This window comes from Maylandia zebra, linkage group LG15 (genome assembly GCF_041146795.1).
Source record: "Maylandia zebra isolate NMK-2024a linkage group LG15, Mzebra_GT3a, whole genome shotgun sequence".
Taxonomy (NCBI): domain Eukaryota; kingdom Metazoa; phylum Chordata; class Actinopteri; order Cichliformes; family Cichlidae; genus Maylandia; species Maylandia zebra.
This window is the reverse complement of record NC_135181.1, coordinates 22,643,854-22,666,642: the sequence shown is the minus strand read 5'-3', so window position 1 is coordinate 22,666,642 and position 22,789 is coordinate 22,643,854. Positions and strand designations below refer to the sequence as shown.

Here is a 22,789-nt window from a genome sequence, read left to right as displayed (position 1 = left end):
TTAGTTTTTTTTGCTCAGACATCACACTCTCCCCATTGAATCCATTATGACAGAACAATGTGAGCAAATATTAGATCAGCAGCCTTCAACCCCTCAGAAGTGATAAAGAGTCATTTTTTGTGTGGTGGTGCCTCGGGAAGAAGAGCTGCTGGGGTCTAGCGAGGAGTACGAACAGTTAGTAGCACTTAAGTCACACGGCCTGATTTCAGGGATTCAATAGCTATTAGATTCCCTGCCTGCTCATAAGGAACACAAGACTAGTGTTTCTCTATCATGATAACGTAAGCCTGATTAAACACAGAACAGTGCTGCTATTTTGTCTTTTGAGGACACTCTCAAAGTAAAAATCAGTAAATGAAATCTTAAAATCACATAGAACAGTTTACATTTCATAACAGATGAAGTTACTGTAAGAACTAATTGCATTCTCATGTGTTTCTTGATCAAATGATAGAATCCTGAAGATAAATTCCTGCACGTCTCCACCATGTGTCACTTGGCACTTCAACATCTCAGAACTCTTGGATGTGTAAATGTGATCAAATCTTGATCACACTGGCTGAGCAGGCAGACTGTGACATCCTCAGGTCTTTGTTACCATAGAGCCACTTCACAGTGTAGTATTTGCATTTTTTATATGTGGACACAGAGCAGTTTAATGTCACTGTGTCATCATCCTTATGTTCAGTTACTGTTAAAGAAAAGAGAACAAGAATAACATTTACAGTAATCATCACTGTAATTATAGTTATTGTAATGTTTCAGTTTGATGTTCAAACAATCTGAAAACATGATGAAATACTCACGGTTAACAACAGACAGCTCAGCTACAGAGTCTGAACCTTCTTTTTGTCCTGATTTGTTGAACCTTCTGCAGGTGTACTGACCAACATCCTCAGCTGTGAGCTTCTTTATAACCAGAGAACATTTTGCTGTAACACTCAGTCTGTCTGATTTATTTTTGGCCTCTTGGTGAATCTCCCCGTGTTCAAACAGTGTTATTGTTGCTGTGTTTGATTTACTGAAGAGCCAGGTAGTTCTGTCACATTTATCTCGATCATCTGTCACATTTTCACATGACAAAGTGACCTCACCTTCATCCCTGATAATAAATTCAGAGTCTTCAACTGCTGCTGCTGTGAAGATAAAATCAAATCAATTGTGTAAACTTGACTTTTCTAATTTCATTTATAAATGTATTTGTATTCTTACCTGTTACTTGAAGCATTAGTAAAACTGATGAAAAGACTTTAATTGTCACGGATTGCCGGGGCAAGCCATGTGGAATTGTAGAAAGGGACCAAAAGGCGGCAGCTCTGGTGCAGGTGAGTGTTTATTCACAGAGGTGGGTAAGTACAAACAACGGTGGCGACAAAACATGAAACTGGAAACCTAAACTGGGTAAACTAATAAGACAAACCAGAAACGAGGATGCAGGGAGGTCCGGAGAAATACATACGGGAAGACGCAGGGAGACCGAGGGGAAACAACACAGACGAACCAGCCTAGAAATCCTGTCCATAAAAATTATGAACAGAACCGGAGACAAAGGGCAGCCCTGGCGGAGCCCATCACCCACCGGGAACGAGTCCGACTTATTGCCGGCAATGCGAACCAAGCTCTTGCAACGGTTGTATAGGGATCGAATGGCCCGTAGCAATGGGCCAGACACCCCATACTCCCGCAACACCTCCCACAGGACACCCCGAGGGACACGGTCGAATGCCTTCTCCAAGTCCACAAAACACATGTAGACTGGTTGGGCAAACTCCCATGCACCCTCAAGTATCCTGGAGAGGATAAAGAGCAGGTCCAGTGTTCCGCGACCAGGACGAAAACCGCATTGTTCCTCCTGTATCCGAGGTTCGACTAGCGGACGAACTCTCCTTTCCAGCACCCTGGCATAGACTTTCCCAGGGAGGCTGAGGAGTGATTATCAGTGGTCTTGTATGTCTTCCATTTTCTGATGATTGCTCCCACAGTTGATTTTTTCACACCAAGCTGCTTGCCTATTGTAGATTCACTCTTCCCAGTCTGGTGCAGGTCTACAATACTTTTCCTGGTGTCCTTCGAAAGCTCTTTGGTCTTGGCCATGGCGGAGTTTGGAGTCTGACTGTTTGAGGCTGTGGACAGGTGTCTTTTATACAGATGATGAGTTCAAACAGGTGCCATTCATACAGGTAACGAGTGGGGGACAGAAAAGCTTCTTACAGGAGACGTTACAGGTCTGTGAGAGCCAGAGATTTTCCTTGTTTGAGGTGACCAAATACTTATTTTCCACCCTAATTTACGAATAAATTCTTTACAAATCCTACCATGTGAATTCATGGATTTTTTTTTCACATTCTGTCTCTCACAGTTGAAGTGTACCTCTGGTGCAAATTACTGACCTCTGTCATCATTTTAGGTGGGGGAACTTGCACAATCGGTGGCTGACTAAATACTTTTTTGCCCCACTGTATGTAAATATGATCTCTGTGACTGAAAACACTACAGTCAGAGATGCTATAAGAGAAAGGCTTTATTGATAATGAAGGAGGAAAACCATTTAGGCTTCAGTCTATTCAGCTCAGCTGTACTGAACCGCAGAGCCAATGAAAAAGTGTAACTGTAGACTTTTGTGCTACCATACACTCCTGTTACAGTGTTGAGAAGTGCACTATAAATACCGAATAATCCTAATAATGGATGTGTCACAAAAATTAAATGCATCTTTTAATCCACTCCTAAACATTGAAAATAATTCACAATCACAGATTTTATTATATCATTAACATTTTAAATTTGACATGAAACACTGTGTTTATAAATGCTAATTTACATCCTAGAGGTTCACAGACAGTTTTAAATCTATGACAGTTTTTTAAAGCAGGGCACCATTAACTTTTATATATGTAGTGTTTCATGTCCACTGTAAAAGTGTTACTGCATGAATGTAAATATATTACCACCCCTGCCTACACATGCAGTGAAACCATATCAATATTGCTATTATGCCAATACCATTAGTCACTGGGATTTTAAGTCTCTTGGGATTGGGATCAAAAGTCTAATGGAAAGTGAAAGAGAAAGTTTTTTTGCTTTTTTGTTTTTGCTTTGAGCGGCGCAGCGGTTCGGCTTGTTCTGGATTCGATTGTAGTGGGAAATGAAGCTCGTCCCGGTGTTTGTGATCCTCGCTCACAGTAAGATCAGCTGGTCCGTGATTCATGATGTTTAGTGTAAAAATATATCAGCTGTTTAAATAGGAGTAAGAGCTTTCTGTCTCCCTCCTGCTGCTCCGCTCCGGTTTTTGTATCTGATTTAGAGCAGCTGTTCACAGGAGAGGGAAACTGAGAACGGCTTACATATGATCAAACCTTCAAAAACAAACTGAAATGATTGCTCAGAATTACTGAGAAGTTATTGATACAAAAAATCAGCTGTATTATTATTATTATTATTATTATTATTATTATTATTATTATTATTATTATTATTATTATTATTATTATTAAAATACATATTTGGCACAGGCCTGCTGGGTCAGTATATAGTGCACAAAGTAAGCTCCTTAAAGACTGGATGATCTGCTTCTCTATGTGTTTTTTTTAGGTGGTACTCTTGTCTGTATAGTGTATTTGCCATACTGACTTCAAGAAATAGTGGGAAATCTCACACGTACCAGACTTTTTCCCCTGTTGTGTGCAATTCAGTGAGTTATTTCTGTTTTTGTTGGCTGCATTGTCAGTCGCTACAGAACAGAGGTCACGTTTTAATGCTTCTACTCATGAACTCTGGTGAACATGGTGAAGTCAGAATTACTTTCTCCAGCTTTGTCTTCATAATTAAACGTCTGTGACTGTTTTGACAGTAAGACAGGTTTACAGCCTGCTCCTCCTCAATGAGACATTTAATGCACATTACTGTGATCACTGTTTGCTTTAGCCGCATACTGTAAGACAATGATCAACACTGATCTTTGTCATGGAACCAAAAGTCAGATCTGTTTTCTGGAACAGAGCCCAACTGTTCTTCAGCCCCAGGAAATCAGAACAGCTCAAGATTCCTATGGAAGTTCACCCACCCAGATCATATTTACAGATGGGAATTGATAAGAATTTACCTGTTCTGATTCCATTATTGATTCTTATTGGCTGCACTCTGAACAAACCTTTTGTAAACCAGTGTGGCTGTTTTTGTTGTACCATTGCTGTTCTTGCATGCTTTTTTCTATCTGTCTCTGTCTGACAGCAGAGTCTGTTTTTTGCAGTATACTTGGGTATCCACTGACAGCAATGTAATGTCATGCCAAGAAAAGCACTTCTCTGTAGTGATCACTGTTATTTGTGATTGAACTGATGTAATTTCATGACACGTCACAAAGTCAGAGTCTGTCTCAGCACTGAATTTGTGGTCATTTATTGGTTTGAATAACAGTAGGAAAAAGTAGCAGAATGCAGTTTCTCTGGAAGGACCTTGTGTGGGTGGGTGAGGTTGGGTGATGTTAAAGCTTGTTTGTCCAAATATGCCCTGGATTCAAGATTCAAGAAGTTTACTGTCATGTACACAGCAAAACACAGTAGTTACACAGAGAAGTGAAATTCTTCATTTGTGGGTTCCCTTCACACAACTAAATAGCAACTAACTAAAATAAAGAATAAACGTAACTCTGAGCATAGAAAATAATAAATAACGTAAAACAAGTGATATGTTTGCATATCGTTAGCTTCATAGCATAAGTGCCTAAGTCATTGACTTAGTCAAATGACTTAGGCAATTATGCTATGAAGCTAACGATATGATAAATATGCAATAATAAGATGTTTATATTGTATGAAGTTGTGTTATGTTGTATATAAATGTACAAAATTGCAAATTTACAGGTTAAAGATAATTACAGTTCAACAATCAGTCAGTGATTCAGTAGCCTGATGGCCTGTGGATAGAAACTGGTTTTTAGTCTGGTTGTAAGTGCTTTTACCCTCCTGTAATGCTGCCAGATGCCAGGAGTGTGAACAGTGTGGGTGGGTGCGGTCCTTGATGATGTTGTGTGCCCTCTTCCTGACCCGAGTGTTGTAAATGCCCTGTAGTGGTTCCAGTTCTTCTCTAATTTTTGCATTCATTTTTCATACTGAAAGAAACATTTCTGAAAAGTCAGGTTCATTCATCCACACATTTAATTCCTATAATATTTTGACTATTTTAGGTTGAAGCGAAATGGAAGCAAAAAAGAAATTAAGCAAGAAATCCCCCCCCCCCAAAAAAAATAAAATAAAATAAAATAAAATAAAACAAACTGAGCATTGAAACCAAACTGGATTGTAGAGACTTGTACAGACAGACTTTATCTTATTAGATGCAGATAGTTTTCTTCTCACAGTCATGTAGGCACCAGCCTGAGATGAAGACACAACGTGCATCATAACTATTAACACAGCTTACAGTGAGTTGTTTTCCATCCGCACACTACAAGGTTACACACACACCAACAGTACACAGAAGTTAAATAAGGTGAAACACAAATTTTTCCCTATAGTGACAGAGAAACAAGAAAACTGGATGTACTTATTGTTTGTTAGTTAGTGAGCCTGATCTGGATCTCCTCGCCTCTAAATATGTGTTTTCTGTGGAACAGAAACTGAGTGAACATGTTTCTGTATCCCCAGTTTCCCAGCATGCCTCAGGGGTGGAGGTGGAGGTCTATGAGGGGGAGGACTCTGCGCTACTGCCCTGTCAGGTTCCTGCTCCTTTATTTAAAGACGATGTAGTTGTTTGGAGACATGATGATCTGAATCCTGCAATCATCCACACTCTCATCAAGGAACACGATGACATTATAAACCAAAACCCTCGTTACACCAGCAGAACATCAGTCCAGAAGGAAGCCCTGCAGACTGGAGACCTGAGCCTCACTCTGAGAAACCCTACAGTCTCTGACAGTGGAACCTACATCTGCACCACCCGCAGCTTCGGAGAGGACAGGAACACAACTGAAGTACAGTTGAAGGTCAAAGGTCAGGCTATGAAAAGTGTCTTTGCCCATCAACAGTGACCAGAGCTGATGAAAAAAACTACCCAACTACAGCAATAGCCTGACAAACAGTTTTCAACCAACTGCAACGTTTATTGAAGGTTCCCTCCAGAAAAGATGTCATCATGCTTACCTCTGAATAAAAGAGGTAAGCGTGATAAAAAGTAAAAAACAAAACAGTAGCCTTAGGAAAAAAAACAGAGTACCGTAGCAGAACATTTAATCTTGATCATTTAATGCGTTTTAATAATTTACAAATCAGTGTTCATCGATATAATATACAAACAGACAATATACATGTCTGATAAGTAAGCTAGAAGTTTAGACAAAAACATGCCAGTCCTTTTTCTTGCTGGCAGTCAAAACAACAAAACAAAATGGTCCCAAAGTGGAATCCTGCAGGATGCCACATTTCCCCATCGAATCTAAAAAATCATTTTTTAAAATTTCAGAAATCTAAAATACTGCTGGAACAAGTGAAACTACTGTGGGTGATGTTCAGGTTGCTTGTGTTTTTTACAGGACCTTCTCCAGTCTGGGTCAAAGTTGTCCCAGCTGTCCTGATTCCCCTGGTTCTCTTGGCTGCTGCTGTTGCTGTCTTCATGAGCCTTGTATATAAAAGGATGAAGAAAACTGCAGGTAGTGTGTGTGTTTGTGTGTTGCAGACCTGGCCAGCTCCTGTGGGGATGTTGAGAGTTTCAATTTAAAATCTGATGACACGTACTGGTACTGACTTTCAGGAACAATGGAAATGTGCAGAGCTTCAGTAACTACAGAGCGATACTATGAAGATATGGGAAATAGTTGTTGATGCTAGGCTAAGAAGAAGAGTGATGATCAGTGAGCAGCAGTAGGACTTCATGCCAAGAGAGAGTGCTATAGATGTGGTGTTTGGTGTAAGAGGCAGATGATCCATTTTGAGACCCCTAAAGGAAGAAGACTAATTTATACCCACAAGCTCTGCCTTCAGTTCCTCACTGATGTTGTTTACAGTTTTGTTTCTCAAGTTATGAATGTTGTCCGTGCAGTTGCCTTCACAAGAACAAAAGCTGCCCTTGATAAGAAGCAAACATATTCATGGAGGAATGCTATACTGATAAAATCTCCTACAAGAGGTCAAAGACATGTAGAATGAAGTGGGAAAAAAAATAAATTTCAAACTAAAAAAAAAAAGACGTCTTTAACCTTGAATGGAGAAGACAGACATTTTCTGTCAGATATCAATAAATCCAGCACCAGTCAGGCATTATATGTATCCTATACTTTTATCTTCACACATAAAACCTGAATATATGATAGGATGAATTAACACATTGGTTATGGTTCTTTCGTTTTGTTTTTTTTTTTACATATCTGATTAACAGATTTTTGGCACGCCTTTCCTGAAACAGTCTTCCCACAGATCTCTATCCCCTCCCAGTCTTCCGTGCAATAGGTGATTATGTGATCTCCACTAAGCCACACAGCCTGCTGTTATCCACATTATAGAAAGACGTTTCTTTAAAAAAAAAAAAAAAGTGATTTACTGCTGCTGTTTGCTACAGTTGATGTTCTTCTCTGCTCTCTCAGTTTGCCAGCTCAAAGCAGTGGACGTGACAGAGGGTGCAGAAAGTGTCCTGCTGCCCTTTGAATCCAAAAAATGTAAGAGAGAGGACATCATAGTGGAGTGGAAACGTATCCAAGATAAAGAAGTCAAGGCAATCGTATATGAGCAGGGTCGGACACAGCATCATAAAAACAACAAATCGTTCCGACGCCGCACAGAGATGAAGAAAGACCCACGGACTACAGGAAATGCCAGTCTGACTCTGAGAAATGTTAGCTGTGAAGATGGAGGTGTTTATATCTGCACCGTCTGCGACAATGAGGGAAAGACCCTGGAGCAGCAAGTGGTGGTGCTCTTGGTTCATGGTCAGTATAAGAGAATTTGACCTAAAAGCTCCTGCTGAACACATTCATGTCCATTAGTAATATTGACAGTTATATTTCTGTGAAGGTTAGTGACCTCACATGAAAATGCTGTTAGTGTGATAAAAACACAAGAACTGATGTATACTTTGACAGAAAATAAACAGAGCAGTCACCTTAATCGGAGTCATGTGACTTCATGCATTTACCAGGACTCTGTGATCTGACTCACTGTTGTGTTTCTCCTCTGCAGAGGGATGGCTGAAAACCATCAGAGGTTTGTTCCACATTGGCACAGAAAACAATGAAGACTCCGCCACTCCACTTTCTCTTCTTCCAAAGTAACTCTGTTTACTGCAGTCAGTATGAGTTATCTGAAGCTTTTGGTTGATTGTTGCTTTGATTATCAGAGAAACTACTGTTTGATTTCTTCATTCAACCATTTCTATTTACACTCTGTAGACAGAAATTGTCTTCTGTGGTCTGTGCACTACATTTTGGACTGGCTGTATTCTCTTGACAAGAACAACTTGTTACTTTAACTTATCCAAAACATTAATTTGCCTTTATAGGCTATAGTGTGAGGGTGTGTGAACAGATAAAAATGCTCAGATTAGAGCACTGCAGAAATGTGTGTGACTGGTAGAATAATGACTTGTAGTAGAAAGCTATTTAATGCTCAACTTGAATATAGGAAGGTTCTGTATAAGTACCAGTTCACTATGCATAAATGCACAGGAAAGCTCAGATGTCCAAGTTTTCCAACAGCACTTGAACAAAGCTTAAACAGTCAGAGTCTTAAAAGAGGATTTTTAAAAGAAAGAAAAGTCAGTAGATAATAATTGATACTAAAAAGACCAACAGCGCCTCCTTCAACTGACACATCACCACAGACAGGCACACAGCCCCGCCCGTCACTAGCAGCTAAACAGTGAGGTTTCAGCAGTGAGTAAAGCTCCTGTTTTAATAGTGTTGAAATATTGAAGAGTTAACATAAATGTTAACCTGGCTGCTCATTAGCAATTACCTGATAGCCACTTTACCTGTCTGTTTTGTTAAGGTAGTGGCTATGGCTACTAAATTAGATCATTTTTAATAACAATATACTATATAATGTTAAAACTGCACACAAATATATTGTAACCTGTGTGTGTCTGGTAACCCGTGCACACATTTTTTACCAATCTGTAAGTGAAAGAAAAGAATGTCACAAATATTTGTAGACATTTGTATCCACAGAAAACCTTTTAGCAGTTAGTCATCACATCTGTGTAAAATCTGTTTGAGTCATTCATGTTTAATTAGTTGGTGATGTGTCAATTTTTAATAATAGTTACACAAAAATCACTGCACATGAGTTGTATGGGTCATTTTTGCACATTTGTTACTAGCCTAATTCCTCTCTGTATGGCTCTTCATCCCCAAAGCAGCCTAAAGTTTTGTGTTTAAGTGTAAGAAATATTCTATAAGATTGAGAAAACAAAAACTGATTGAAAGACTAAAGTGCTTCATGTTAGGGTTAAAAGACAAACGGGATAATTAACAAAGATACTAACAACACAAACTGTGCACATTAATTTATAAAATATATGTAAAAAACTGCGAATGGGGAAAAAATGGCAATGAATTGAACCATTAAACGTTGGACAAGGGTCATATAATTGGCTATTCATTCGAGGCTATGCTCCTTTTTAATCAGTGGAGTAGATATGGACATTGTTAAAAAAAAAAAAAAAAGGTCAATGACTCTAACTGAAGTACTATGTAGCTGTCACGGTTCTGGGTCCGTTGGACCCAGTATTTTGAGTTTATTATGTTTTGGATTAATTTTGCATCATGGATTGTTTTCTTGTTCTCTTGTTGTGCTTGTGATGATTATTATTTGAGTTTCATGTTTCTGTTATCCATGTTTTAGGAATTGTGGTTTCATGCATAGTTCAGTTCATTTTTCAGTTAGAAAAAGCATGAAACTTGTTATCAGAGGTAGAGATTCCTAACAAAGAGTTTTGCACTTTCATTTGATAACACATACTGTTTATGTATATTTAACATCACATGCTGACACAAAGGATTATGGTATAACTATAATTAACACAGCTTGTGTAGTCTTTAAATAGATGAGTGTTTTTAAGAGCACATTATTTTTTCTAATTCAGCAGTTAATATAAGCACTGTATGTTTATTTCAAAGATAATAATTTATAACACTCCTTGTAATTCATTAAAATCAGATCAACTTTTATTTTCAAAGGTAAATAAAGTATATCAGCCAACATACTGGACAATGTTCTGCTGAACAACACACATATTACCAATATTGTAGCTGGTGTTATCTGGTAAGAATGTGTTGAGTTTTTTGGTCTAAATAACCCAAAATGTGATGTCCACATATGTGGACGTCAGGTCCAAGGAGGTTAAGGATGGTTTGTTTGTCCGTCTAGGCATTTCTGCTTGAATTACTGTCATGAATTTAGGTCAGGGGTCCCCAACTCCAGGCCTCGAGGGCCAGTGTCCTGCAGGTTTTAGATCTCACCCTGGGTCTACACACCTGAATCAAATGATTAGTTCATTACCAGGCCTCTGGAGAACTGCAAAACATGTTGAGGAGGTAATTTAGCCATTCAAATTAGCTGTGTTCGATCAAAGACACATTTAAAACCTGCAGGACACTGGCCCTCGAGGCTTGGAGTTGGGGACCCCTGATTTAGGTGATCCAAATACAATTGCCTGAAGAAAGTGTTTAACATTGTCCAAACTTCCCTCAAGTACAGTGGCTATCGATGTGGGTTGGAGATGCAATGACCTTGAACCTGCAGGTGACCACACCATCTGTGACGAAGGGCTCATCTCTTCTTTTTGCTATAGATTTCCTGCATGGAAACAATTGCATGCTTTACAAACTAAACTTGCTCTACCCATTTCATTTATCTGCAACCGGGTCGCGGGGACAGCAGTCTAAGCAGAAAACTTCAGACCTCCCTCTCCAGCTTATCCATGGTAACTCCTTCAGGTCCTGGGTCTGATCGAGGGCCTCCTCCCGGTGGTACACGGCCAGTACACCTCACCAGGGAGACGCCTAGAAGGAATCCTTGTCAGATGCCAGAACCACCTTAGGCAGGTCAGGAATCAGGATGAGGAAGAAATTGGGTCAGATCAGTGCAGGTTTTCGCACAGTACATTGCACATTTACTGTGATATTGTCAGGTATGTTGTATAATTTATGTACACCTTCTCCATCCCATTTCATCTGTCTGTTTTCTGTGCCAAGTTTTTTTTTTCTGTTTAAATGGAAACACAAAGACGTACTTTTGTTTATATTTAGTGTATAAAGTGTATATCTATTTTCTTACTGTTCTTATATCTATTTGGTTTTTTGCACTGATGTAATTGGAGCCTCGTAGTCTCGTCTCTCTATATACTATACTGTATATAGCGGAAATGACAGATGTTTACTTTGACTTTTTTTTTAAATCTTTTGTACAGAGCAGAATCCCTTTTGTCACAGATATGTTTATTAATATACATTGGATGTCCCTGGGCACACAAAGTAGGCTTAACTAGGAAAAACAGCAGCTTAAAAAGGATTTTTGACTGAGGATAATGGTGTCAGACTTTCCCATTTTAATGCAGACATTTAAAGCTATTGCAAAGCTTGTTGACTTTGGAAATGATGCTGTTCAGCGGTGGCTGCAGTTCCCTGGCAGAGAGGGCTCTGTTCCTGATGGAGGAGATGAAGGAACAACCTGTTAGTCCATCAAATGTGTGTAGTAGCACTGAGACAGAGACAAGAATCTCAGTCTGCAGCTGTGACTTAATGTCATGGTCCTGAGTCTGAGGACTCAGTGTTTTGTGTTTCCTTATGCTTTTGTTCATTCCGAGTGTGTATTCTGTTGTGATTTTGCCATTTGTTAGGTTTCTGTTCTTTGCCTGCCTGCTCCCACTTCTCTGTGTTCCCTCTGTTTGTCCATGGTGTTATTGTGTCTGCTCATGAGTCTGCCTGTCAAGTTCAGTGTCCTGTCTGATTCTCTGTGTCTGTTAGTTTCCTGTTTTATTCTGAAAGTTCATGTCTCATGTCAGTGTGTTCAGTTTTAACTCTCCCCTGTCTCGTTAGCCTTATTGCTCCCAGCTGTGTCTCCCTCCTGTGGCCCATTCCCTGATTACTCCCCGTGTATTTAAGCCCTGTGTTTTCCTGTGCTCTCTGTCGCGTCGTCTGTTTAGTTCCATGTCAGTCTGCATTATTCTGTTACCTGGTATTCATTCTGCGTCTCTCTGCCATCTCTCTTTGTGCATTTCGCTCCTCCTCCCGTGAGTGTTTGGTTTAAGTTTTGTTCTTTAGTTTTCCCAGTTTAGGTTTGTTTACTCCCCGCTCTGCTCTTCCTGTTTTGTCACCTTCTCACCGTTGTAAATAAACACTCACTCGCACCCCAGTCGGTACCTGCATTTTGGATCCTTTTTTCAATACACCACACGACTGCTGTGCAGCCGTGACACTTAAGGCATAATACCTGTCCGGGTTGCATGTGTAAACTTTGTGAGAAAGCCATCGCTCAGGGAAATGTGTAAAAGCTGGTGAGCCTTTAGAACAAGTGTAGCTATTGTGTGGCAATCAAAACAAAATGTGAATATTAAATCAAAATGCCTGACTTTCATAAAAATGTGTTTCTCTCAAGTCTCTTTTTTTCTAATGAAAATGAGCTACATTCAAGTCAAAATTATTACAAAATAAATGAATAAAGTTGTATTTTTTGTTTAGTTTTTGTGTGTTTGAAGTCTCCTCTTTGATGTGTTGACTATGCGTGTACACTAGAAGGACAGCCTTTCTAAAAGGGGGGAACAGCAGGGGGTAATTACGGAAGCAGAAAGATGTGTAGTTCTGATTAAATCAGCTCTTCCTCACACAGAGTGATAAAACTAAGCTCAAGGATTCTGAGACAAAGCACATAAATGTTGAAAAACCATTAAAAATACTGGTCACTTCAAAAAACAAAACAAGAAGCTTTTTACAGCTGATGCAGGAAGTTATTTTTATAAAAGTCACTTTGGTTTTCAAAGTAGGAGAGTATCACAGTTTCAGTATCGTTATCCAAACTGTGACTGAAGCAAGAGCACGAGTCTCTGTTTAAAAGGTTGAGTATGAAGGTAAAAAGAAATATACAGCACGTTGATGTGCTGATATGTGAGATCTGCCAGAAGCAGGAGGGTCGGTCAAACTTCATCAGAAGATTGGACATTTTCATAGTTCACTGCTCCATCATCAACCTCATCTTTGCACATCTGTAAAATACAGAACAATGAACGTCATTAAAACTGTAACTGCATTTTGCATTTAGCACAATCAGACTAATAAGCCGACAAAGTAAAGATTTTCTTTTATCCTGATGGGTTCTACTTGTTCATGAGCCAGAAAATACAGTTTTATCCAAAATTCAGTGTGATCGCCTATTTATTGTGTATACTTTGTCCGAAAAAAGTTAACAAACTCACCGTGTTTTCCTCCATCTGTGCTTTTTTCCCTAAAAGGACCAAGTAAGGAGTCAACTTTAGCTTCCACAAACAAAATCTTGTTCATATATGATTATTCTCACCAACTCTTATCCAGATGTTGACGATCACAACAGCAGCATTAAGTGCTGCTAAACCCAGAGCCACTATGATGAGCCTGTACAAGGACCAGCCTGGGAAGATAAAGAAAACACGAAAAGCATATTTGAAATGTATTTTTCTTTGCAAAACACACAACACAAACCTCAAACTTTTCGTTCTGAAATTCAGAAAGCGGAGGAAAAATGATACAGAGGACAAGTTGGCATTACTTTGTAATTTTCTTGAACCTTCCATGCTTTCCAACTCTTTTGTCCCCAGACCTGCTCTTACTGTATTTCCAATTGTGATTTCCAATTTAACTGTTGTTGTTGTAATTGTTTGTTTGTTTGTTTGTTCACCTAAATGAAAAAAGAAGATTCAGTGGCCCTTTCACTAATAAATTGTCTGTATAAATTGTCTGTCAGTTAAAACTTTAAGTTGTTAAAATAAACAAATAATGTGAAGTTACTTTCAAAATTTTATCATAATCATTAAAATCTCTCCTCCTTTCTTACCTGATGAATGAGGGCTGAAGGTAAAAAGCTGCTCTTTGCCATCTTCTGTTGTTACGTTACACTTAAAGTCAGAGTTAGATATGTGACTGTATAAAGAATTTACAAAAGTCACAGTAGCAGAGCAGGACGACTGTAATGTTTTTATGTTTGAGTAATCTCTATTCAGACCTTCACTGTAATGAATCCACTTCACTTTGTGTTCACAATGTCCATGTACCTGCACAGAGCAGTTTAAAGTCACCTGATCCCTGCTCTTCTGTTCAGTCACTGGTGAAGATAAACGCAAGAAGAATTAAAAAGTATAAATACATTTCTTTTCACTAAATGTAATGTTTCATGATGTTGCTCTAACAACACAGTTTGAACTTCAACATATTGTGGTGTAAATACTCACTGATGACATCAGACAGATAAACCACAGCATCTGGACCTTGCTGTTTCCCTGGATTGCCTCTAAACTGTCTGCAGGTGTAACGACCAACATCCTCAGCTGTGACCTTCTTTATAACCAGTGAACATTCTGCTGTAACACTCAGTCTGTCTGATTTGACTGTTTCTTTGATTTGTCCAAGATTAACCAGCTCTACTGCTGCTTTTCCTCTTGAATCAGTGAAGAGCCAGGTGGTAGTGTCACAGCTGTGATGGTTTTTGATCATGTTTTCACAAGGCAAAGTGACTTTATCTCCATCTCTGACAGTGAAGGAGAGTGAAAGATCTCCACTTAGATCTCCTGAGAATATAACAGAAAAAAAAAACAATAGTTGTCTGAACGGAGACGATTTACATTCTTATTACAAAAGAACTAACAAAAAACTTGATTTGGGTTGTCAAACAAAAGCACAGCTCTCTTGGATTTCAAAATAAAGTAAAACTCAAAAGAAGAAAAAAAAATCTCTTACATGTTACATGTATCCTTACCTTCAAACTGAAGCACAAATATAAAAAAAACACAGACCTTGTAATACATCTAGATACACGGAGAGCTTCCTTTAATTAGTGAATCATGATGTCCTCATTAAGACTTTCAGCTTACTCTTAACAACCAGTTCAAAACAACAAGTTCAGCTGATTTGCTCCACAAAGACTCCAAAAGGAGGAATATAAAAATAAATGCAGAAAGCAAACAGAAAGTATCACAGCATAAAAGCTAAAGTAGGTAAAAGAAAATTGATGTAGAAATTACACCTAATAATTGAGACAAAACAAGAGTTTGGTGACTATTGTAACTGAACATACTTATCAATATCAGACGTCTATCATTAAGACAGTGAATTATTCAAAACTACTTCATGCATCTGTTAATCTTAACAATAATCTGTTCAGTAAGTTAGATGCTGATAAAGTGTTACAGTAGGAAGAGGTTTTCAAAGCTAATTAATTTTCATATCTGAAAATGTGTGTTTGAAATTTGTTGTTGAGATTAAGTAAAATAGCAAAAAGGTTTTAGTTGTAAATAAAGGTTTCCTTACCTGAAAAAAGAAGCAACAGAAACAGAGAAATGTTGAAGAATTTGTGTTCAATCATCACGTTTTGTTCTGGTTTTCCTTCTCATTTTGTCACATCTATAACTGGCAAACTCTGTTGTACTTGTCAAAGACACATGCCTATCTAGTTTACTTCCTGTCTCCTCCTCATTCAGGCTGTGGTCATTTTCAATGTTATGGTTATTTCTTGTATTTATTTTTTAATGTAGATCATATGAATTCCCTCAGTTTTTCAAATGTGTAGACCCCTTCTCAACCAAACTGACACTGCAGTCTTACTAATTTTGGTGGAGGTAAATAAGAGTAATTTTATAGGATATTAAATAATGTGTTGTAGAGTTTTATCTCCACTAAAGCCACAGCACACTTCCTGTCCACTGCCATATATCAAAGTATGCATTTGTACCAATTGTCTTGTGCAAACTCATATTGCTTGTTCAGTGTTTAACAGAATCCATGTTGGTGATGGTAAGCAAGACTTTGCTCTTAATGATTTAGCTTGTTTAATTCATTTTTAATGAGCAGCAGCAGAGCGGGGGAGGTGTTATCCACAAATGACCAGAATAAACATAAGTGGGAATATTTTGTATTTTAGATTGCTTTACTTTCTTGCAACCTAAAAAAATGTATTTAGTTCTCAGGTCCTAGTTGCTTTGGCTTTATTCCTCCCTTAGTGTAAAAGCTAGTTCTGTTCATGTGGATGCAGTGGCAGGTTTTCACATTTTCAGTGCCACTCATTCAAGTGACTGCTTTAGTCTCATCCTTTCCCCATCCTTATAACACTGGATTTGCATAATGAGTGAAACTAGCACCCCTGTTTAACTTTCTCATTTCCTGTCTTATTTTGTTGAGCATGTGTTTGTATAGGAATTTCTTTTACTTATGTATTAATCACATTATTTTATTGTATAATGCCTTGGTGCCACTGGATTTTAACATGTCTGACACCCATACTGTAAGACAAATGGTGGAGGTGTTGTAAGGAAGTGTGAAGGGAGTGTGAACCTTAATGTGTGAAACAGCTGTGTACTGCCTTTTGTTCCTGAAGAAGGTATTTAACTGAGAGCCATGCTAGGCTCAGTGAGACTCTGCTGACCTGCCCCGCGGTCATGTAGGCTCTCCACAAGCTTGGTTTTCTGTTCTTTGTGTGTTTGGATTAAAGAATGTTAGCTACCGCTCACCGCTCGTCTGCAGGCTTTATTTAAATGGAAAACCTCCACAACATGTTCCATGTGTGCATTGTTTTGGGTTTTGCTTCCTTTGTTCCTTTGTTTTCCTTTACTCCAAAGTGACCTTATCTCCGTCTCTGACAGTAAAGGAAAGAGAAAGATCTACTGAGAATATGCCAGAGAAGTAGAAATGTCACCATTACTTTTCAGAGTGCAGATTAATGACATACTTAAGCAGAGAGAGTTTGAATTTGGATGTTTATTTTTTTCATTTTTTGGACTGCAACAATTTTAATTTGCTTTGCTTAAAGAAACATCACTGGCATCTTATTTACATAAAGAACACTCATTTATGAAAAAATAAAATATGAAAAAAAAAGTTCTTCATTTTCTATTGTATTGTTTTTTTAAACCAGTTAGTGTATGTGTCTATTTGGTAGCTTAGTTTCTTGCAATTATTATACAGCACCCCCTTCTGGACAACAGTAATTGTTACAAAAATAAATGAAGCTGGTTGTTACATGGGGAACTTCAGCCTAACATCTTCCATTATACACTCCAGTAGACATAAAACTAATAACAAAACAGTGATGTTGATTGAAAAGTGTGTATCCAAAACAAAAGCCAAACTTTTATTGGGGCAAGGAAAAAACCAACAGGGACCAGATAACAATATCCATCAAACAAAGCTGAATATACAACAGGAAATCTCATAAGCAGACAGACAGTAAGCATCGAACAGAATGAGTGGTTACACCCACAGGAAATGAAAGGGAAACAAACACTGCCGCAACTAATCGATTAAGCAAGTATACACTCCAGTAGCAACGTGTGTTTAAATACACAACAGGTAATGAAGGAAGGTAAAGTAGATGGGAAATCAAACACTGCTGCGACTAATCAAGGAGGCAAATACAAAGGAAGTGAAATTTATTAGAAAGTGCAGGCAACAAAAATAAAACTGTAAATAAAAGAGAACAATCCAAAAAAGACAGAACAGAAAATATAATAGAAAATATAATATATAAATCTAAATAATATAATATCCAATATAATTCCAAACTGAAAACACTGTTGTTGGGTTTCCTATTGTTGTATTTTGTCTATACACCCTTGTGGTTAAAAAAACACCTAAGGTCCAAAAACGTTTGCAGGTTCAGGGAAAGTTCATTAGTCCTGGTTAAAGTAATATACTTGGGTATGGTTGTGGTCATGACTGTAACTTTACTGAACAACTGTTTTCACTGACTTCACAGATGACAATAAGCTTGTCATGTAATGAAATAAATGTATTTGTTCAATGTTATTGATCTGATCAAGGTCTAAATAATCCAACACTAAACTTTGATCGGAGCAGGTGCTTAAATCTGTTCAACACTGACCTGTGCTGTTATTTACTTTTTTAGGCCACTCTCCAAGTCAGTCAATGGGAAAAACATCCACCGTCCACCTTTTCCACCATGTGTCACTTTGCACTTCAAAATCTCCAACAATTGTTGGATTTGTAAATATGATCAGATGTTGTAAAGGTCACACTAGCTGAGCAGGTAGACTGTGATATCCACACGCCATTGTCATTGTTATATAGTCATTTCACAGTGTATTTGTATTCTTCATATGTGGACACAGAGCAGTTTAATGTCACTGTGTGTGTAGCCTGTGTGTCCTTTAGATATTCTAAACTTGCAGTGGATATTGTCTCCTTTCACTTTAACTCTCATATGTATGTGTCCTGATTTATGATCAATCTCAGGTGTCTTGAACTGAATTTCTTCATTTAGATAAGTTTAAGCCCTTTGTGAAAAAACCTGCTCACCAGAGGGAAGGTTTGTTGTCAGTAGAGAAATGCAACCAACATAATAAAACTTTCTCATTCATTCATGTAAAATTGTGTTTTTCATACAGGTAAAGACATATCCTCCCACTCTGATGCCTGATTCCATTTAATCCTGCTTTTGATGCTTAGAGTAATGAGACACAAATGTTTGAATAATTGTTTATGGAAAAAATGAAACTAAACTTATAAATTACTGCAGTTTTAGAAAATTTACAGGCAAATAGCAAAATAAACACATCTATGTACATCATTTCAAAACTTTGAACAAAAGATAAAATAAAACTGAAAGCCTTTCAAATGTTACAAATTCTGCTCTTTAAGCACTCACACAACTGCTTCCTCCTTTTAAACTGAGCAAACCGATAATTCTTATAGGGACGAAGCTTTTTCACAGAAGCAATGACCTGATGATTAAGTTTCCTTTTTGTTTACTCTATGGTAGCATAGAGGCTGCTGGGATCTGTGGAGGAAGCTTTCACAGTGGAGTAGGTAACTGTCTCATCACTCTCACATTTATCCCGAACCTGGAAGCACACAGACCACAGGATGTTTCACCACATGTAACACAACACAGTGAAAACATCATTTACTAATGCACCGATGAAGCCAGAAACATATCATATGCATTACTTTATTTTCACTGTTAGCCTTGTTGGTGTAGCTGATGGAGATGTAGGAAACACCATCTTCATGATCTGCCTACACAGTAAAGAAAACATGATTACTGCCCTCTGAGATGCAGGAGGATCTACACTGACCCGTCTCTGCCAACGATGTCAAAATGTTTTACCACTTCTTTTGGCTTAGTTTGACAGCAACAGTTCACTTCCCTTCAGTTTGAAATCTATCTCTTGCACAGTCTCATGTTGTAAAGTTAGTTTTATAATGTTGAAGAACAAATGCAAACAGCAGAAGTTGTGAGTTTGACCTTATTATTTTCTAAATCACTGAAGGATTTGAAGTCAAGCCTGAATAAATATATGCATTACATCAGTGCAACTTCCAGTTACTTTTGAGTGTTTAAACATCTGCAACAATCATAGATAGATAATGACATAAAACACATAAAATGCAACACAAAAGTCCAACTACCAGTACCATAGGGTCTTTTTTGTGACCAGAAAGGACTTTGCACATAGGCTGAGGTCATTTTTGGAGTTAATAATTATAAAATCAAAGCAAAAATGAATTTTGCACCCTCTTTTTTCTTTTCTTGATCTTTTGCTGCACCAACCACTGCACCACTTCTGATCTAGAATTAAAATGTTTAGTAAAGATTATTTTTAAACTCACATTTTCATTGGCTTGTGTTTTGGTCCCTGAAAAGAAAAGAAAAACAGGATTACACACTTGACCACAGAGAAGATTCAGCTTTAATATTTAATGTGGGATTTTCTCTCACCTCTCTTCAGTACAATCAGTTTCACAGCAAAGATTAAAAGTGCTGCTGAAATAACAGCCACGAGGATGTACGGCCACACCAGAGCTGCACCTGAACACAAATATCTGAAGCGTTTCATTTACTGTTCAATGTCTAAGAGGTAGAAAAGTTGCAAATATGACATGCATGTGACTTAACAAAAAACTATTCAATCATTGCTTTGAACCCCCCCAAAAAAAAAGAAAAAAAAAAAGAAAAATCACCTGGGTCATCAGTCTGTGATGTTGTTCTTGATGTTCTTGTTGTTCTTGTTGTTCTTGTTGTTGCTGATGTTACTGTATCTTCATCATTCAAACAAAAGATCAAATTCAGCTAATTAAAAGTTCTTTCCTCACATCAGTTGAAAGTAATTTTCTCAACCGAATCTCTCCTGGTTTCTTACCTGATGACTGAGGCCTGAAGGTAAAAAGCTGCTCTTTGTTTTCTTCTGTTGTTACGTTACACTTAAAGTCAGAGTTAGATATGTGACTGTATGATGACTTTATAAAAGTAACAGCAGCAGAGCAGGACGACTGTAATGTTTTTAAATTTGAGTAATCTCTATTCAGACCTCCACTGTCATGGATCCACTTCAGTTTGTGTTTACACCGTTCATATGTCCACACAGAGCAGTTTAAAGTCACTTGATCAGTGTTCTTCTGTTCAGTCACTGTTGAAGATTCGAAGAAAAAAGCAAACAAACAAACATTTTTAAAAAAAAATAAATGTAAGGTGTTAGCATATTGTTTAGTTGTTCACAGCTTGTAAATACTGGTGGTCTGGTGTGGTGTGGTGTAAATACTCACTGATGACATCAGACAGATAAACCACAGCATCTGGACCTTGCTGTTTCCCTGGATTGCCTCTAAACTGTCTGCAGGTGTAACGACCAACATCCTCAGCTGTGACCTTCTTTATAACCAGTGAGCATTCTGCTCTAACACTCAGTCTGTCTGATTTGGCCTTTTCTTTGATCTGTCCATGATTAACCAGCTCTACTGCTGGTGTGCTTCTTGATTCAATGAAGAGCCAGTTGATAGCGTTACAGTTGTGATGATTCTTCATCACATTTTCACAAGGCAAAGTGACTTTATCTCCATCTCTGACAGTGAAGGAGAGTGAAAGATCTCCACTTAGTGTTCCTGAGAACACGACAAAGAATCAAAAAGGTAACACTGCATGTCAGAGCACAGATAATTTTGCACAGTTATGCACACATGTATGCATTTGTATCTTTTTCATTTTCACTAGTGCACTGAGCTGGAAATGTTTTTAAATCTTTCTCTTATACACATGTTGGATGTATCCTTACCAACTGAAGCACAGGTACAGCAATAAAAACACTTTAAGCTAAATCGATTTAACCATCATTTCTCAGTCTCTCTTTTCTCATTTTCTTCTTGAGCTTCTGAAAAATAAGTGTATCAGCTTCCCTGTTATTAGTGAGGTAATACATTCATAGAACTCAGAATCTGCTGAGATGATAATAATAATAATGTCCTCAGTGTAAACTTTTGTAATCTCATTTATAAACGTATCTGTATTCCTACCTGTTAATTGAAGCATTAGTATCACTGATAAAAACATGTGAATCCATCTGAATTCAGCCATCATGCTTCTCGGTATTTCTCCTTCCTGTTTCTCACAGTAATGACAGTCGCAGACTTTAAAGTTGTGCTCCCTGTGGCGGTTCCTGTGGTTGTTATCTCACTATCTCACGCTAACTGTTCAGGAAGTCCTTTCTCTGACAATTTCTGTTGTTTATAAAATGGCTGGGGAACGAAACAATATTAAAGAGGTCAAAGGTCACTGCAGGCCATCAAACCCTGTAAAACTAAAACGAGCACGTAGAACAGACAGCCGAATGTTGCTCAGTGACTTATGATAATCCCACTGTCCGTTTGTGAAGGTAAGATTACGTCTTCTTGCTCTGATACTTGTTGGTCCCTCACTGTGTCTGTGAAGTGTTGTTTTTCTGAGAAGTGAAGGGGCAGAGTTGGTGAGAATGTAGAAGTGTTACCGTCAGAAACAGACGCTTCACACACTAAATGTCCTTTAGACATTTAAACTAAGTGTAACAGCAAACTGTTCTCACAGCTGAGGGTGTTGGTTATTACACTTTCAGAAAGTTCAACATATTGTTTTTTTTTTTTTGTGGCTCATGCCTATGTTGTTAATAGTAAACATTTCAATCATATAATTTTCAGCTCAGACTGTCTCATTAAAACACAAACTGGAAGATTACTGTAAATTTCATTCTCTCTTTTTTTATTCGTGACTGAAAGTAAGGCCAACAGGGTAGAAACATTAATCTGCATAGATGTGCAGAGGCAACAAACTCACAGGCTCAACTGTTGTCACTTCATTGGTACATCATTACTTCCTCATTACATCTTATTTAAGTGTCTCTTTCTGAGAACTGAAGGGGAAGTGCTTTGGTGCAAATGTGGATACGACAGCCCCAGCATAACTCTGCAGGTTTTAACCTCTAATTGTCATGTACTGGCTGTGTGGAGGCAGGAGAAGACCCAAACGCAAAACTCACGGAGACTGGAACTGAACTCAAAAATGCTGCTTTATTGCAGAAGTGCAAAGTAACAGAACAAAACCAGGAATATAAACTAAAGCCCGAGGGAACAGAAAGCCACACAGGTTCGGGGAAGAGACATTGACGACGCAACACTGACCTGATGGAGACACGCACATAAATACACAGAGGGTTAACGAGGGAAGTGGGAGCACACGGGGAACACAGCTGACACAGATAATCATAACGAGACAGGGCAGGAGTGAATACAACATGACGCATACTGACGAGAGACTGTCAAAGTAAAACAGGAAGTACACAGAGGTACAGACAGGAG

General features: G+C 38.2%; 2 protein-coding genes and 2 long non-coding RNA genes across 5 annotated transcripts; 1 reads left to right on the top strand and 3 right to left on the bottom strand.

The window, feature by feature from the left end:
• Positions 1 to 426: 426 nt before the first annotated feature.
• LOC143412788 (uncharacterized) lies at positions 427 to 1,279 on the bottom strand. The gene is made up of 3 exons (XR_013093326.1): positions 1,213 to 1,279; positions 807 to 1,136; positions 427 to 691 (listed from the first exon to the last, which is right to left on the bottom strand). It is a non-coding gene; the product is annotated as an uncharacterized LOC143412788 (long non-coding RNA).
• Positions 1,280 to 6,465: 5,186 nt separating this feature from the next.
• On the top strand, positions 6,466 to 7,818 carry LOC112436064 (uncharacterized). The gene is made up of 3 exons (XR_003024896.2): positions 6,466 to 6,649; positions 7,375 to 7,445; positions 7,580 to 7,818. It is a non-coding gene; the product is annotated as an uncharacterized LOC112436064 (long non-coding RNA).
• A 4,918-nt stretch (positions 7,819 to 12,736) lies between these two features.
• On the bottom strand, positions 12,737 to 15,572 carry LOC101472400 (uncharacterized). Of its 2 annotated transcripts, XM_024805273.2 has the most exons (7): positions 15,485 to 15,572; positions 14,410 to 14,745; positions 14,016 to 14,282; positions 13,731 to 13,859; positions 13,503 to 13,592; positions 13,402 to 13,430; positions 12,737 to 13,191 (listed from the first exon to the last, which is right to left on the bottom strand). In XM_024805273.2, the coding sequence occupies exons 1-7, from the start codon at positions 15,537 to 15,539 to the stop codon at positions 13,123 to 13,125; spliced, it is 975 nt and encodes a 324-aa protein (XP_024661041.2). In that variant the 5' UTR covers positions 15,540 to 15,572; the 3' UTR covers positions 12,737 to 13,122. The 2 variants fall into 2 exon arrangements, with proteins under 2 accessions (XP_024661041.2, XP_024661042.2); XM_024805274.2 differs by lacking the exon at positions 13,731 to 13,859.
• Positions 15,573 to 17,614: 2,042 nt separating this feature from the next.
• Positions 17,615 to 22,583, bottom strand: LOC112436062 (uncharacterized). Its single transcript, XM_024805271.2, has 8 exons — positions 21,476 to 22,583; positions 20,732 to 21,067; positions 20,329 to 20,595; positions 20,150 to 20,227; positions 19,908 to 19,997; positions 19,799 to 19,824; positions 19,136 to 19,204; positions 17,615 to 19,029 (listed from the first exon to the last, which is right to left on the bottom strand). Exons 1-8 carry the CDS (start codon positions 21,537 to 21,539, stop codon positions 18,934 to 18,936), a joined length of 1,026 nt encoding a protein of 341 aa, XP_024661039.2. The 5' UTR covers positions 21,540 to 22,583; the 3' UTR covers positions 17,615 to 18,933.
• Between the last annotated feature and the right edge of the window lie 206 nt (positions 22,584 to 22,789).

What these genes read in the sequence shown, in the direction of transcription:
- LOC101472400 (XM_024805273.2), bottom strand. Translation starts at nt 15,539, where the DNA reads ATGATTGAACACAAATTCTTCAACATTTCTCTGTTTCTGTTGCTTCTT. An exon ending in AGGTTCAAGAAAATTACAAA is followed by an intron (nt 13,593 to 13,730) that starts GTAATGCCAACT and finishes TTATCTTCCCAG; the next exon opens with GCTGGTCCTTGTACAGGCTC. An exon ending in CACAGATGGAGGAAAACACG is followed by an intron (nt 13,192 to 13,401) that starts GTGAGTTTGTTA and finishes TGTATTTTACAG; the next exon opens with ATGTGCAAAGATGAGGTTGA.
- LOC112436062 (XM_024805271.2), bottom strand. Translation starts at nt 21,539, where the DNA reads ATGATGGCTGAATTCAGATGGATTCACATGTTTTTATCAGTGATACTA. An exon ending in ACTAATGCTTCAATTAACAG is followed by an intron (nt 21,068 to 21,475) that starts GTAGGAATACAG and finishes TCGTGTTCTCAG; the next exon opens with GAACACTAAGTGGAGATCTT. An exon ending in TTATCTGTCTGATGTCATCA is followed by an intron (nt 20,596 to 20,731) that starts GTGAGTATTTAC and finishes AATCTTCAACAG; the next exon opens with TGACTGAACAGAAGAACACT.